Source organism: Rosa rugosa, chromosome 3 (assembly GCF_958449725.1).
Source record: "Rosa rugosa chromosome 3, drRosRugo1.1, whole genome shotgun sequence".
In the NCBI taxonomy this organism is placed as follows: Eukaryota; Viridiplantae; Streptophyta; class Magnoliopsida; order Rosales; family Rosaceae; genus Rosa; species Rosa rugosa.
This window is the reverse complement of record NC_084822.1, coordinates 250,869-265,080: the sequence shown is the minus strand read 5'-3', so window position 1 is coordinate 265,080 and position 14,212 is coordinate 250,869. Positions and strand designations below refer to the sequence as shown.

At 35.2% G+C, this 14,212-nt stretch overlaps 1 protein-coding gene across 1 annotated transcript; it reads left to right on the top strand.

The window, feature by feature from the left end:
* Positions 1-766: 766 nt before the first annotated feature.
* LOC133738931 (probable sucrose-phosphate synthase) lies at positions 767-13,744 on the top strand. Its single transcript, XM_062166617.1, has 3 exons — positions 767-1,133; positions 3,632-3,808; positions 13,372-13,744. The coding sequence occupies exons 1-3, from the start codon at positions 1,128-1,130 to the stop codon at positions 13,432-13,434; spliced, it is 246 nt and encodes an 81-aa protein (XP_062022601.1). The 5' UTR covers positions 767-1,127; the 3' UTR covers positions 13,435-13,744.
* Positions 13,745-14,212: the final 468 nt, after the last annotated feature.

Below are 14,212 nucleotides of genomic sequence, written 5' to 3'. Positions count from 1 at the left end.
GTCCTGTCTGTGCTCTTCAACCTTTAGTTAACTGTTGTAGAGTATAAACCACAACAATAGATAAATGTAACCTTAACAACTTTTAAACCACACTTAATTGTAACTCCAAGTTATATGCCACAACATATAACTATTACTATAAGTTAATAAAAACCACAGACAACTGTTATTTTTATTCCTTTTAAACGTCATTTAACTGTCATCTATGACTAAACTCAAACGGTAAATAAATATAGTATTAACTAAGTTTAATGCACACTTATCTGTGACTATAATGCATATAAAACAACATATAAATGTTATCGTAGGAGACTAAAGACGATAGATAATTGTATTCTAAACTAAATACGAATGACAGTTAACTGTTATTGAACTTAGAATAAAACAACACTTAACTGTTATTATAAGTCCATTCAGACCACATAAATTATAAGGAACTGTTATTTGTTTCTAGTTCACACGACATTTATCTGTCGTTTGAATTCACTACCTCATGTCTCGATTTCATCAGACAACAGAAGACCCAAAAAATTTCTGTCGTCTGATAAATAAGACGACAGAGGAAATCTGTCGTCTGATGCCCCAAGAGACGGCACCGTACTAGACAACAGAAATTTCTTTAATCAGACGACAGATATCCTCTGTCGTCTGATAGCTTTTTTGGCATAGTGTCTGGATAGGATCTATATATATATATATATATATAGCCCCCTTCCAATGAGGGATCCCTATTTTTTGCCAACTTGAGGGATAGGCTCGCAGCCCTTGGATCTGTTCTAATGAGGTTCGACGGCTGAGATTAAATCAAGATTCTGATCCCGTTCTGACCCCAATTCGCAATCTCAATTCTCAAACCCTTTCTAACCCCAATTCGCGAGCTCCCCAATTCTTTCTGCCTCTCTGGCGAGTATGGAATGCTCAGAGAATTCACTCAATTAGCATCTAATACACGTCTATTTCTTCAAATTCTCTAGAAATTAGGTGGGTTTTCTCTTTGCAGTGAGTATATGATTTTTTTAGGGAAATAATCCACTCTTGCCTCAGATTTCAATTCAATTGCAGCAATTGCAGAAATAGTCCTCTCTGCGCTTCTTTACCAATCCCCGAAAGCCTATGATTCTTGCCCAATGCAGGTAATCTTGTATGTTACAATTCTTGTGGTAAGATTTGGTGCTTAAATGCAACTTACGCGCAATAAGGGCACCGTCATCAAAGAAAGGGAAAATATTTAAACCCGAAATTATCGTACCACGGGGATTGAAAAGCTAACTCCAATCCTTGGTTATGCCGATTACTAAGTCACTAACAATTAACAAAATCTAGAAAAATAGCACCAAGCTATTTACATGCCCGGCTCCGAACAACCAAGCCTAAAATTGGTCAAGAGAACCACAAGTGAATGCGGAAACCCACAACCGAGTGGTATTGACAATGAAAGTGGTTTGTGAAATTCGATTTTGATTGTGAAAAATAAAATTGACAATTGAAAATTAAAATTGCAACTAAAGATAAAGATAATAGAAACTAGGGAAAAATGCACGAACAGTGTCTGGAGACTCTGAGGACTGTCAAAATGATACCTGAACTTTCAAACGTATCAATGTGATACTTGGACTTATATTTTCTTGTCAACGTAGTACCTACATCAACTTTCCGTCACGGCACCGTTAAATTTACCACGTGTGAGGCACGTGACATACAAAATGAAGGTAAAAAGACTGATTTGCCTTATAACTGACATTTAAAATGCACGAACAGTGTCTGGAGACTCTTAGGACTGTCAAAATGATACATGAACTTTCAAAGGTATCAATGTGATACCTGGACTTATATTTTCTTGTCAACGTAGTACCTACATCAACTTTCCGTCACGGCACCGTTAAATTTACCACGTGTGACTGTGTGAGGCACATGAGGTACAAAATAAAGGTAAAAAGACTGATTTGCCCTATAACTGAAATTTTAAATATTTTTTTTGGTAAAAACATTTTAAATATTTTTTTTTTGGTAAAAAGACTGATTTACCTTTAATTTTTTTAATTAATTTTTTTCACCCCTCCACCTCTCGTCTTCTTCCTCTCCCCTCGATCAACCACTCTCTAAAAAGACTAGTTGTCCTCGCCAATTCCTCCAGCAACAACACCTCAGTACTCCTCGATTTCAGGCACACAGCGCTGACGCTGTTGACCTCGACGAAAGGATCGGCGGCGCACTTCATCGCCGATTTCAGATCTTTGACAAGCGAGGCTTCAAGAAGACTATGTCCTTCATTTTGGAGGACGAAATTGAAATTGAAATTGGGATTGAGATTGGGATTGGGATTGGGATTGGGATTTGGATTTGGATTGGGTTCTCTGGAAACTTCGACGGTACTCAAAGCGGGACTTGAGATTGAGGAAGGAGGAGGGCGGAGAGATCATCTATATCATTACTTGCTTGTGTTTTTGTTGTAGTTAATAACTTGATATTAATGGATTTTGAGTTTGAGTTCGAGTTTTGGTGGAGGTGTGGGTGTGGGTGGTGACGAAAAATGAAATTCAGGGTTTCTGCAACGTCTTCTTGGTTCTTCTTCTTCATTGCCCATTTCACAACAGGTTTGCATTGATGTTGTTGAGGCGATTTCAAAGGAGGAATGAAATTTTGTGTTAATTCGATCTGATACATCTATGATTGTTTTGGTTGTTTTGCAATCCAAGTCTTCGTGCTTTCTCTGTTGGACTTGGAGGTGTTGAAGAGGCCATCGAAAATTAATCATCTTTTATTTTCAATATAATAAATTATTATGTTTTTATTTTCAATTTTAAATTTATTCATTTAGGATTTGATGGAGTGGAAAAGTCTTTTTTGCCCTCATTTTCGGCCTCACATGCGTCAGACGTGACTCGAACTGACGGAGCCGTGACGGAAAGTTGATGTAGGTACTACGTTGACAAGAAAATATAAGTCTAGGTATCACATTGATACGTTTGAAAGTTCAGGTATCATTTTGACAGTCCTCAGAGTCTCCAGACACTGTTCGTGCATTTTTCCCTTTAGGATTTGATGGAGTGGAAAAGTCTTTTTTGCCCTCATTTTCGGCCTCACATGCGTCACACGTGACTCGAACTGACGGAGCCGTAACGGAAAGTTGATGTAGGTACTACGTTGACAAGAAAATATAAGTCCAGGTATCACATTGATACGTTTGAAAGTTCAGGTATCATTTTGACAGTCCTCAGAGTCTCCAGACACTGTTCGTGCATTTTTCCCTAGAAACTAATCAAGAAATGGAAAATTAGGTCACTAGGGTATCCTCCTAGCCAAATTTAATGCACAAATATATTTCGACAATGGTCATTCAATTCATAGTGGCATCAAGAACCGTACCCAAGGCTTTTCAAGACTCATGGGTCATTAGATTCCTTAAAGGGTATTCCTACTCCGGATCAAGGGTCGTAGAAACTCAATTGGGACAATCTAGAGCCTTGTTAGGGTCTCTAGTTGCACCAAAAGGCGAAGAGTCCTAGATCCATTTACTCTCTCTCACAACAGCTTCTTCATGTATAATATATCTGCGATTTATCTGACTTGTTTAATTGGCTTTTTGCTGATTCCATTACTTGACCTTTTCCTTGTTCTCTCTACCGTGCAGACATTAATTATGGGTAATCGAGATGAAATTGATGACTTCTCCAGCACAAGTGCTTCTGTTCTTCTTTCAGTTCTCAAGCTTATTGACGAACATGATTTGTACGGGCAAGTTGCATGCCCCAAACACCACAAGCAGTCTGATGTTCCTGATATATATTGTCTTGCAGCAAAGACAAAGGTATTCATTATAGTTTATATGAGTGAAAGATAGTTAATCATGTGAGCTATATATAAGAAAAAGTGAAACCCTGTTAGAAATCTTTCACTAGGATTATTTTGTGTAGCTTCAATTTATGTAATTACTTTTTCTGGTTGTGTATTCTTTCGCATGCAAGTGTTTTTTGACTTTGCTTGTTTCTTTCTATTGCAAAGCATTTTCTTTCCCCCTAAGCTGCCATTTCCACTGATGTCACTTTTGTTTTCTAGAGTTCCAACATTGTTTACATTCAGTCATATTTTGTCCTATTGCATTAAACCCTGGTAAAAGTAATCCTCCTTTGGTTCTTACCTGAGCTAATGATGGGGAATTTCTAATACCATATTTTTGATAACTGCTCCTGGTATTTAATTATATGAAACTATTGTAAAACTAAAATAAGATTGTACTCAATCTAAGAACACAAAATATAATTAAGATTAACATAAGTTTAATATTAAGATGAACAAAATATAAATCATGTATACCAACTTGAATTAATCATGATAGATCTTCTCCTCTATCCAATCCTGTATGCGACCTTTTATGGGGCAAAGCTTATGAATAGCGTGGTGATTGATAGAGCAGGGATCTAAGACTTTTATAAGCATCACGGACTAGGTACCTCCCATAAAGGATTCTTAGTCCTAATTGATGTAGGCCTTTGTCAAACTATTTCATGTACATTTAGGATTACTCTATAATTAAGTAATCAACAATATATACCGTATTCAGTACTGATTATAGATAAAGAGGTCATGGACTCAAATAATTCAAGCACTGTCTAATTACTTATTCTGTAAATAAGGTAGCTAAGTCGTTGTGGTCCTTACTGAACATTGATAAGTCCAGATTAATTCTTACAGTCTCCCACTTGGACTATCAATGCTCAAACAACAAGAATGCTACTGCCTCAGATATAGTAAATATGAAGTGTGCACATAGACAAGCCAAAATCATCAAGCCATCCTTAAACTCAGTCATTCTATGACTAATCACATTAAACTGCAGGAAATCAAACACTTAACTAAGCATCAGCACCCTGCAATTATAATGCAACAATTCACAGAACACAGGAGCTATTCTCTGTACATGAAAACCCAGTTTACTCGGAATAAAATCTGCCATGCAAGTAAACAAATGTATGATCCAATCTTAAGGATTCTTAAATATATAGAATCTGTAACTTAAGGCTTCTAAAGAAGCTTCACACAAATTTCATCAGTCATGTTGTAACTTATCTGCAAAGATCGCTATAATACTGAAATAGCTCATTACTCGAGTAAAATAAATGCAGATAAATTCAACAATGCTAATTAAGTCAGAAATTTGCCAAATACTAAATAGGAACTTCAAAAGGTTAATGTTATTACATCATAAAATTTAATTAAAGTAAATCCTTACAGCAACAAGTTCTAAGAATTATCAAAGTAGTTTAAGTATATCAGAGTACTCCCGCTGTCCAAAAGCATGTCAAACTTTTAGGTACTCTAATAGTCTGCGCATGATTTTATAATTATGCAATTGCAGAATTCTTGGTAAATGAAGGTAACCAAAAGAGGTACCAATCTTACAACCTCACCTTCATTATCTTCCAGTCCTTTTTATAGCATTCCCTGAAAAAGATTCTACTCCCACTGATCTCTTAAGGTATATGTATTCAGTAAAAGAACAAAATAACGCAGATGCAATAAAGTCCAACTCTTAAAACTTCGTTTCTTCAACACATATGAAAGACTACGCTGCATGTCCTTTGATAGATTAATGTGAATGAAAACACAGCTGGATTAAACAGAAAATATTAAACCATATAACTCAGAGTGTCACTTAGAGGTCAGAACAATTCATGAGAAACAAATGAATTTACATTACCCCTGTCAAATATAGATTAGCTGTAGACACCTTATAAAGGTCCTTACTAATTAATTAGTATATGCAATTTCAATTTCAAGATACTGCAATTATCAACTAGATAGAAACGCAGATGAAATGCAAAAAGGATAGATTTCACTACAAGCCTGGTAGCTATATCTTGTAATGCAAATGAACTTGTAAATCAAGCACAAAAGTATATTGATTATTTCCACAATTATGACTGATCTTTAAACAATTTTTTTTTTTTTTTTTTATATTTGACCAAATGAAATAATCACTGTCCATGTTAATTTTATAGCTAACCTTCCACCTGGGAGTAGGGCACAGATTAAATTCTTTAACCAAACCGAATCGAGATTGGAAAACAGAGACGAAAATAGGATTACATATACCTATAGTCCAGTCATGTAGATGATTCTTAGTAATCAATGACTACAACACATGTCATGTAATGTCACTGTTTTTCATATAGCATGATATAAGAATGTTTAAGTTATTACTAGAACAAATTGATATGCTGTAACTAGTATAAGTAAATAGGTTAATGTAGTAAGTCTGGTATTTGGACCATGTTAACATATTCTCAAAAGAAGTCACATATTATGCATGAATTCTACTACAGGGAATGAGCTTTATTTCCCAAGGCATTAATAAAGGAGAATAATATAAAGTGGTATTTAGTTGGCCAAAAAGACACAAGACCACATGTGATATAATGAAAAATAATCATAAGAGAACATCCCTGTAATTAAATCTGGGACCTAGCTGTTCCAATATGCCTCTAAATTTAGTTCCTTTAATATTTTCTAAACAGAAAGAGAAATACCAAAGACAGACTAGCTAGCTATATGTAACAAAAATAACAGCACATGTCAGATTTTCAGGGCATTAGAGCAACACACAACTTGTGTCCATCCTTAAACAAGTAAATTTAATAAACTTGCCAATAGCAAAACATTATTTTTATTTCGTTTAAGTATTTACCAAGGGCTTCCCTTAAATTACATTAATATACAGAGAATGATTCATATGACTCCTAATAATGAGGAAAACTATGACTCATTGTTACAATGTGAATAGATACCAAAATATATTTTCTTTCATAAGTAGTATAATAATGTTTATCGAAAGATTATTATTTGTGGCAGGAAAGGCAATATGATAGAAATTTAAAACAAGTCAATGTTTAAAGATGACTGCACTTATGGCAGTGGCAACTTTGAAGTAGATTTTCATGCAGAGAATGGAAAAGTAAATTTAATCTTGAAAAAACCTTTTCTAAAAGATAACACGAAATAATGAATGCTTTATATGAAGATCCGGGAATTTAAAGTAGTCAAAATAATAAATAAAAGACGCCCAAGATATGTATATATAAGCAACTTAAGTTTAACATCAAGAATCAGATATGCGAGAAATATTTTATCATGAACAAGCTTCAAAGCAAAGCAACACTCTGACATTCAACATACAAACAGTATACCATATACATAACTCAATGAATATATAATTATGTAAACCACCACATCTTGGTTATGTAAGGTATTGTCTGATGTATTATAGATTTTATAACAACCAAGCAAGCAAAAATGAATGGTTCTTTTTAATTAATGCTCCATGAATAAACCAAAATAAAAGAATGTCAACCACAATCAAGCAAAAACCAAACATTTAAAGTCAGCACCATAACTATCCAAGACATTCAAAATGATTGATAAACATAGCTACCATTTTAACTAAGACATATGTAGTATATGCAGCAACTTCAGGAGATAATTACATTTATTTTTCCCTTCAAAGAACCATGAAACCAGTAACTATTGAGGCATGACAAATCTCTTCCCCCAAAGTAAAAAAAAATAATAAAAAAACAGTTATTTTTGAAATCGATGGAAGATTCAAACACTGAACTCTTAGTTTCTGCCCCAATTTTACCTCTTGAAAAGAAGATGGAAAAACTTTATGGAATACTTATTGCTGTAACAGATCATTAACAGTTCCTTAAAATTTACCCTAGTTTGAAAATTAAGAACTAGGCATTAAATGGAAAGCCCCAAAGTGCTTCATCGTGTCAGCCTTACCTAGAGTGGCAAAAGGACAATTGACACTACTGAATCACATAACCAAAGACCAAAACTCAACTATAGGTCGGTTAGATGATGTCAACACCTAGGGTGGCAAGAAGAACATCTCTAATGACCTCTGAATGTGAATTTTAATTTTTGTTATGTGCTAATATTGAATTTAAAAGTTGTGAATGTTTAAACCTCCTATGGGGAGCAAAGACACTGGCTTCCAAACTCAATATTACAAGGTATTGGTCCAATACTTATGTTTAATTATAGTCTTCTACATGGGATTGCTATTGACAATACATTATGTAAAAGACTTTAATCAAACCGAACCAAAATTTATGTAGAGTTGTATGTATTTTATTCGAGTCTTATGAAATTGTTCACAAATGATTATTACTAAATTTGGAGAACAACTAATCAGCTATTATTAAGCATACAGTGAATCAAACAATGCAAACAGAAGCATCCAAGATCATAAACTCAACAAAATACAAGGATTCAATCAACACAGTTTGTCAAAACCATACATGCCTCACCAAGGTCCTGAAAATTACTTAAAACCAAGACAACTGATCATGTAAAGCATGTAGGAAATCATGATTGAATTACTGCAACTATATAGTTTTGCTTAATTTTTAGATAGGTACGGAAGCGTACCTGGAAGCAAGATTCTCTTGTAACTTGGAAATAGCAACAAAATTAAAGCATACCCACAACAATAGGCTTCCTCAACCACACTTTCAGCAATAGTTATAGACAAATATAGGCGGAAAAAAAAAATGTAAATCGAAATAATTTGTCAGAATAACCATTGTGAAATCGGGTTGGTCTTAGTAAACTCTGTTCTTTTCAAAAAATTCTTTCTTTCTGAACATAAAAGGATCAATCTTTCATGCAAACTCATGCATGAAATCAAATCATTAGTTGTACATAAGAGATTTGAATTGAAAAATATTGAGATGTGAGAACTGAGAAGTAACAAATCAATTCAGCATGCACAAAACATTGTAATCCTTTAATCTTGGTTATTTCGGAAAACAACCATTAACAAAATAGACAAAGACAGACTTAAAATCTATTTGGCTACACTTTGCTTCAATTATAAATACCAATTTAGTGGTCCTTTAATTCATACAATTTAGAAAGGGACTCATACTGACACCTTGATGATAAGAAATTTTATACTAATATGAATGGTTGATGATTATGCATTTATGCATACTAGTGAAAAAGACCATGAGGAACAAAACATAAACAATAGAAGGTTAAAGGATGAGATTTTTAAAATTCAGGTCAATCAATCAATTTTCCAATATACTGCAGTATCCTCCATGATTAACATTCAGCAAAAAATTGCTCTAAGAGCTGAGTTTACTAAAATTGAATATAATGTTTGCATGAAAAACATGTAATTTGATCAATTTAAAGGTATAAAACGATATGCATAAGTGTCAGTAGTAAAACCATTAAGCCAATTTCAAAAGAAAAGAAAAGAAAATAAAAACTCAGGCATTCAATTATGAAACCACGAAGAAAATAAAACTTTCGAATTTCTCGGAAAAAGGAAAAAGGAGAAACTAGGGATTGGAGGTTAATTAGATGCTGGGAGAACACATCTTATGTAATACCCCGGAAAAAAATCCAAATTAAATTCCGTGGATTTTTAGAAATGATTTCACGATAGTAGGAGCGAGTACGAAGCTTCGAGAAGTTGTGGAATTAGTTCGAACGATTTTATTTTCGAAAACGAACGTTTTTAGGGGGTCAACAAAGTTGACTTTTTATACGTTCAAAATTTGGGAAAACTTCCTTCATGAAAGTTGTAGAGCTCGTCGATACGAGTTCGTGGACATGTGGAACGCATTATTCGGAGTTCGTATGATTAAGTTATGAATATTTGAAAATTGGGAATTTTCTATAAATAGGAAAAATTTCTGATTTATTCATTAAGGACGAAACTTTTCTGTTTTTGCGGAATAGTCCCCCGGACTCTCTCTCTCTCTCGATCGAAAACCCTCAGACTCGGCGGGTCGAGCTCGACCCGACCCGGCTTTTTCACCACCCTCCGGCCACCTCCAGCTCAGGACCCGGCGCCTCCCGAACTCGCCGCCGCACGCCCAGTCGCCTGGTGGTGTCATCTTACTCCGCCACTGCCCCCAGAAGTGGATCGAAGCCCCCCCGAAGCTAGAACCCGACCCGACCGGAAAACCACTTTTCCGGCGTTGCATGGGCCGATCGTTCCCATTTTCGTGATCTCCTCTTCATGCTGATCATCCCCATGTAAGCCTTTCATCACGATTTTGTGTATAGAACGCTAGATCATGGTTTGACTTTTTCGACGTCCCTGATTTAATCTGAAATCTGATCAGACGCACGAGATTAATCCAACTTCAACGCTTGATCTAGGACGATCTAGGCCAAACCAGACTTAGCTCCAGGTATGAAAGTCGACCACCCTTTCATTTTTAACCAGTTTGTAGTTGGTCACTTTGCCATCTGAGGTGGTTGACCTGCGTTGACCGCCGCGTTGACCGCCCACTGACCACCGCTTGTGGCGGCGCATCAGACCATATTTCGAGTTTTCATTATCTAGGCGATGATCTATGCATCCATACGAGCGTTTTGATATATAACATGGTCATGTTAGAAAAAGTTGATAAATAGTGGATTTACGTTTTGACGTTACTATTTAACGTTTTTACGTTTATCTTCGGTTTACGATCTGTGAAGATCTGACCATCGGTTTTGCTTCAATTTTGGATATGTTGATCGTATGACTGTCCCGGTGACTTTGTGAGGTCACGGGCGAAGATCCGACCGTTGGATCTTCGTATAATTGAGAAATAGTGATTCGGAAGGCCATTCGTGAGAATCTGACCGTCGGATTTTCATATAATTTTATGGAGATGTTTGTTAGAGTGATTCAAGAAGATCTGAGTCTTCGTGATAATTTTGGAGGATGATCCTAAAGGCGATCCGTGAGGATCCGACCGTTGGATCATCATTAAATTCAGATCCGACCGTTGGATCATCGTATAATTTCGATCTGACCGTTGGATCATCATTAAAATTAGAATCCGACCGTGGGTTTCCGTATATGTGTGCTTTTGAGTTGTTGGCTAAGTTAAGATCATTATTGGATTAGGTGATCGATGGATTTATTTGGCGGACGATTCGTGAGATTGTTAATGGAGCTGTTAAGAAGACGCAGCTGGATTAGAGGTGAGTAAACCTCACGTGGTTCATATTACGAACCCAATATATTTAATTGCTTTTTTTTGCAATCATATGAACTATAGTTGGTATTAATGGGCATTCCTGTGTGAATGTCTATCTATATATATATTATTTATGTGAAATAATATGTATTGTTGAAATTGTGAGATATTATGTACTGTTATGGTTGTGTTGAGTTTATTGTTGAAAAGCAACAATATTGTGAGAGGTATTAAATTTATTGTTGAGAAACAATAAATTGTTGATTTGTTGAGATATATTGATCTGTGGAGATCAATAGGTCACGGGGGTGACCATGGCATCTATTAGTGAACCACGCCCTTGTACCGGGTAGGTGGAAACTAATAGCATTAAATCGTGAACCACGCCCTCGCGCCGGGTAGGTGGAAACGATCAGTTAGAGCTCTAGTCTGTCTGCCAAATGTTGAGTGACCTTATGAGGGTAACGGGGAGTGACTCATAAGTGTATAATATTTATATATATATATATATTTATATATATATGAGAGTGAGAAAGTGAAGTGGTTTTGTGGTGATCATTGTAATTGTGATGTTTCTACATTCTATACTTGAGTTAAAGGAAATGTATTTTATTAAATCAACAGTTCTTCTTGTTTACTCATACTGGCTGTAAAAAGCTTACCGGGTTTTGTGTTGTTGCAACTCCCGGTACACTATTCAAATTGTGTAGCGGGTAATCCTACAGGACAGGAGAACCAGGACGGTGATCGTGCGGTTAGAGCAATTGTTAGAGTTTTACAGCAATTGTACGTTGTGAGGTGTGTTATGCTCATTTGAGCTTTACAATATTGCTTGTGAGAGTGAATTGTAATAATGAACTCGAAGTTTCGAGATTTGGATTTTGTAATTGTAATTATTCATGTTTCGGATTTGAATTTATTATTCAAAATTCGGGGCGTGACATCTTAAGTCAAACCCAATTGACAGAATACATCCATCAAGCTTCAATGAAGAAATATACTGAAGAACTCCAACTTTTCAAGGTTTTGAAAATTTGCCACAAAGATCTCAGACTAAGATTCACAATACATACCTCAATTGAGTTGCAAACGTATCTGGAACAAAACCCATAAAACGATTTTGACAAAACAAATCGCAAAACCCTCTGTTCTCTTTTGTACTTCGCGTGCCAGAGAAAGAACAACGCCCAGAAAGAAAGAACTTTTTTTTTTTTTTTTTTTTTTTTAAGACCAAAGGTTTTTGGGTTTTGATTAAAAAACATGGTTTGACCCCATTAAAGACGGGTTTCAAATAATCTGCAGCATTTTTTTTTTTTTTAACACATGCTCTTCCCCCTCTTTCAAAAAAAAAAAAAAAAAAAAAGATCAATCGGTCCAAAACATTTTGATTCTTAATTGAGCACAAAAGGCTCTGATACCAAATGTAAAACTAAAATAAGATTGTACTCAATCTAAGAACACAAAATATAATTAAGATTAACATAAGTTTAATATTAAGATGAACAAAATATAAATCATGTATACCAACTTGAATTAATCATGATAGATCTTCTCCTCTATCCAATCCTGTATGCGACCTTTTATGGGGCAAAGCTTATGAATAGCGTGGTGATTGATAGAGCAGGGATCTAAGACTTTTATAAGCATCACGGACTAGGTACCTCCCATAAAGGATTCTTAGTCCTAATTGATGTAGGCCTTTGTCAAACTATTTCATGTACATTTAGGATTACTCTATAATTAAGTAATCAACAATATATACCGTATTCAGTACTGATTATAGATAAAGAGGTCATGGACTCAAATAATTCAAGCACTGTCTAATTACTTATTCTGCAAATAAGGTAGCTAAGTCGTTGTGGTCCTTACTGAACATTGATAAGTCCACATTAATTCTTACAACTATGGCTTTGGTTCGTTTAACATCGAAGACTACATGATCATGGTACCTGTCTTGGAAATGGGTTTTGTGAATAATGTTCCTTCTGATATCTCTGCCATAAGAAAGTTAACTTCTCACTTTAATGCAACTTTTGGAAAGAATGATCTATGTATTTGCAGAAAGTTAAAATATGTGTGGGAGAAAAAAATTAATGCTATATTTCTAGGCAAAGTTAGAAAGAAAGAAAATCTGTTGTTGCAATTGGAGATTTACATCATGTTGAAGGTATTCGTATATAAGAACTTGAAGGTATTTGTTTCATCATGTTGCTGTAGTTTGTTTCAATTTTCTTTTTTGAGGTTACCTAGTGGTATATAATCAATATAGTCTTGTATAGTGTAAATTAAAATTCTGATTATACACCATTAATTGCATGGGAATTCATTGTTGATGCACTACCACTGATCTTGCTTTTTCAATTTTTATATATTCAAGTTATGGGGCAGGCTTTTTTTCAAAGATGACCAACTTTTGAGACACCAGCTCATGATAAGATGACCAACCTTGATAATAAATAAAATTTATGTTATGTTGAGCAATGAGGAGAGATGTGTTGGATGCCTACACAAGAGGATGGTGAAGCCAGGCCCAAGGAACATGACCCTAGCTCAGTGATCAAGCTGCGACAGCCCTTACCATTGATGCGATCATTTTTCCTATTTCTTAATTGTATAAATACAAGTCATGTTTCTTTATTGTGCAATGATAGTCTTTTGTCGGCCTCAGAATGGCCATTGATGCACATTATCAAATGTTACTGTCTATTTGAGATTGTAAAGTAATGTTCTGTATGTATTCTATAGAACAAGTCTGAAAGAAAGAACACCAATTAAAACGAGGCACAAACATAGACAGAAGCAAATTACTCTGTCAATCAGACACAATAATAACAATCAATTCTCATGCCATGTTGTATCAAATTAACAACGCATAATTCATACTTGATCAAACTTCATATCAAACTGCATTTAAATTGGTAGATAGTACACTTTACCAGAAGCACTAGAACAAGCTATATGTCTGAGCCACACTAGGCAACACCAGACTTGGATTCAAAACTAACAAAGTTTACCAAAGCAGATTAGAAACCAAAGTATCGTTGGCAGCATCTAGAGGCAGCCAAATTTCGATAGTGCTTTGCCGACAACCAATCCATTGAAAAGGTGCTTTGCAGACAAGTTTTCAATACCACGTCTCAGCAAAAGGATGATCCACATTGATAAACTTCAAGCCTTCATACTATGCCATCTCCACTAAAATTTTCATTTGTATCAAC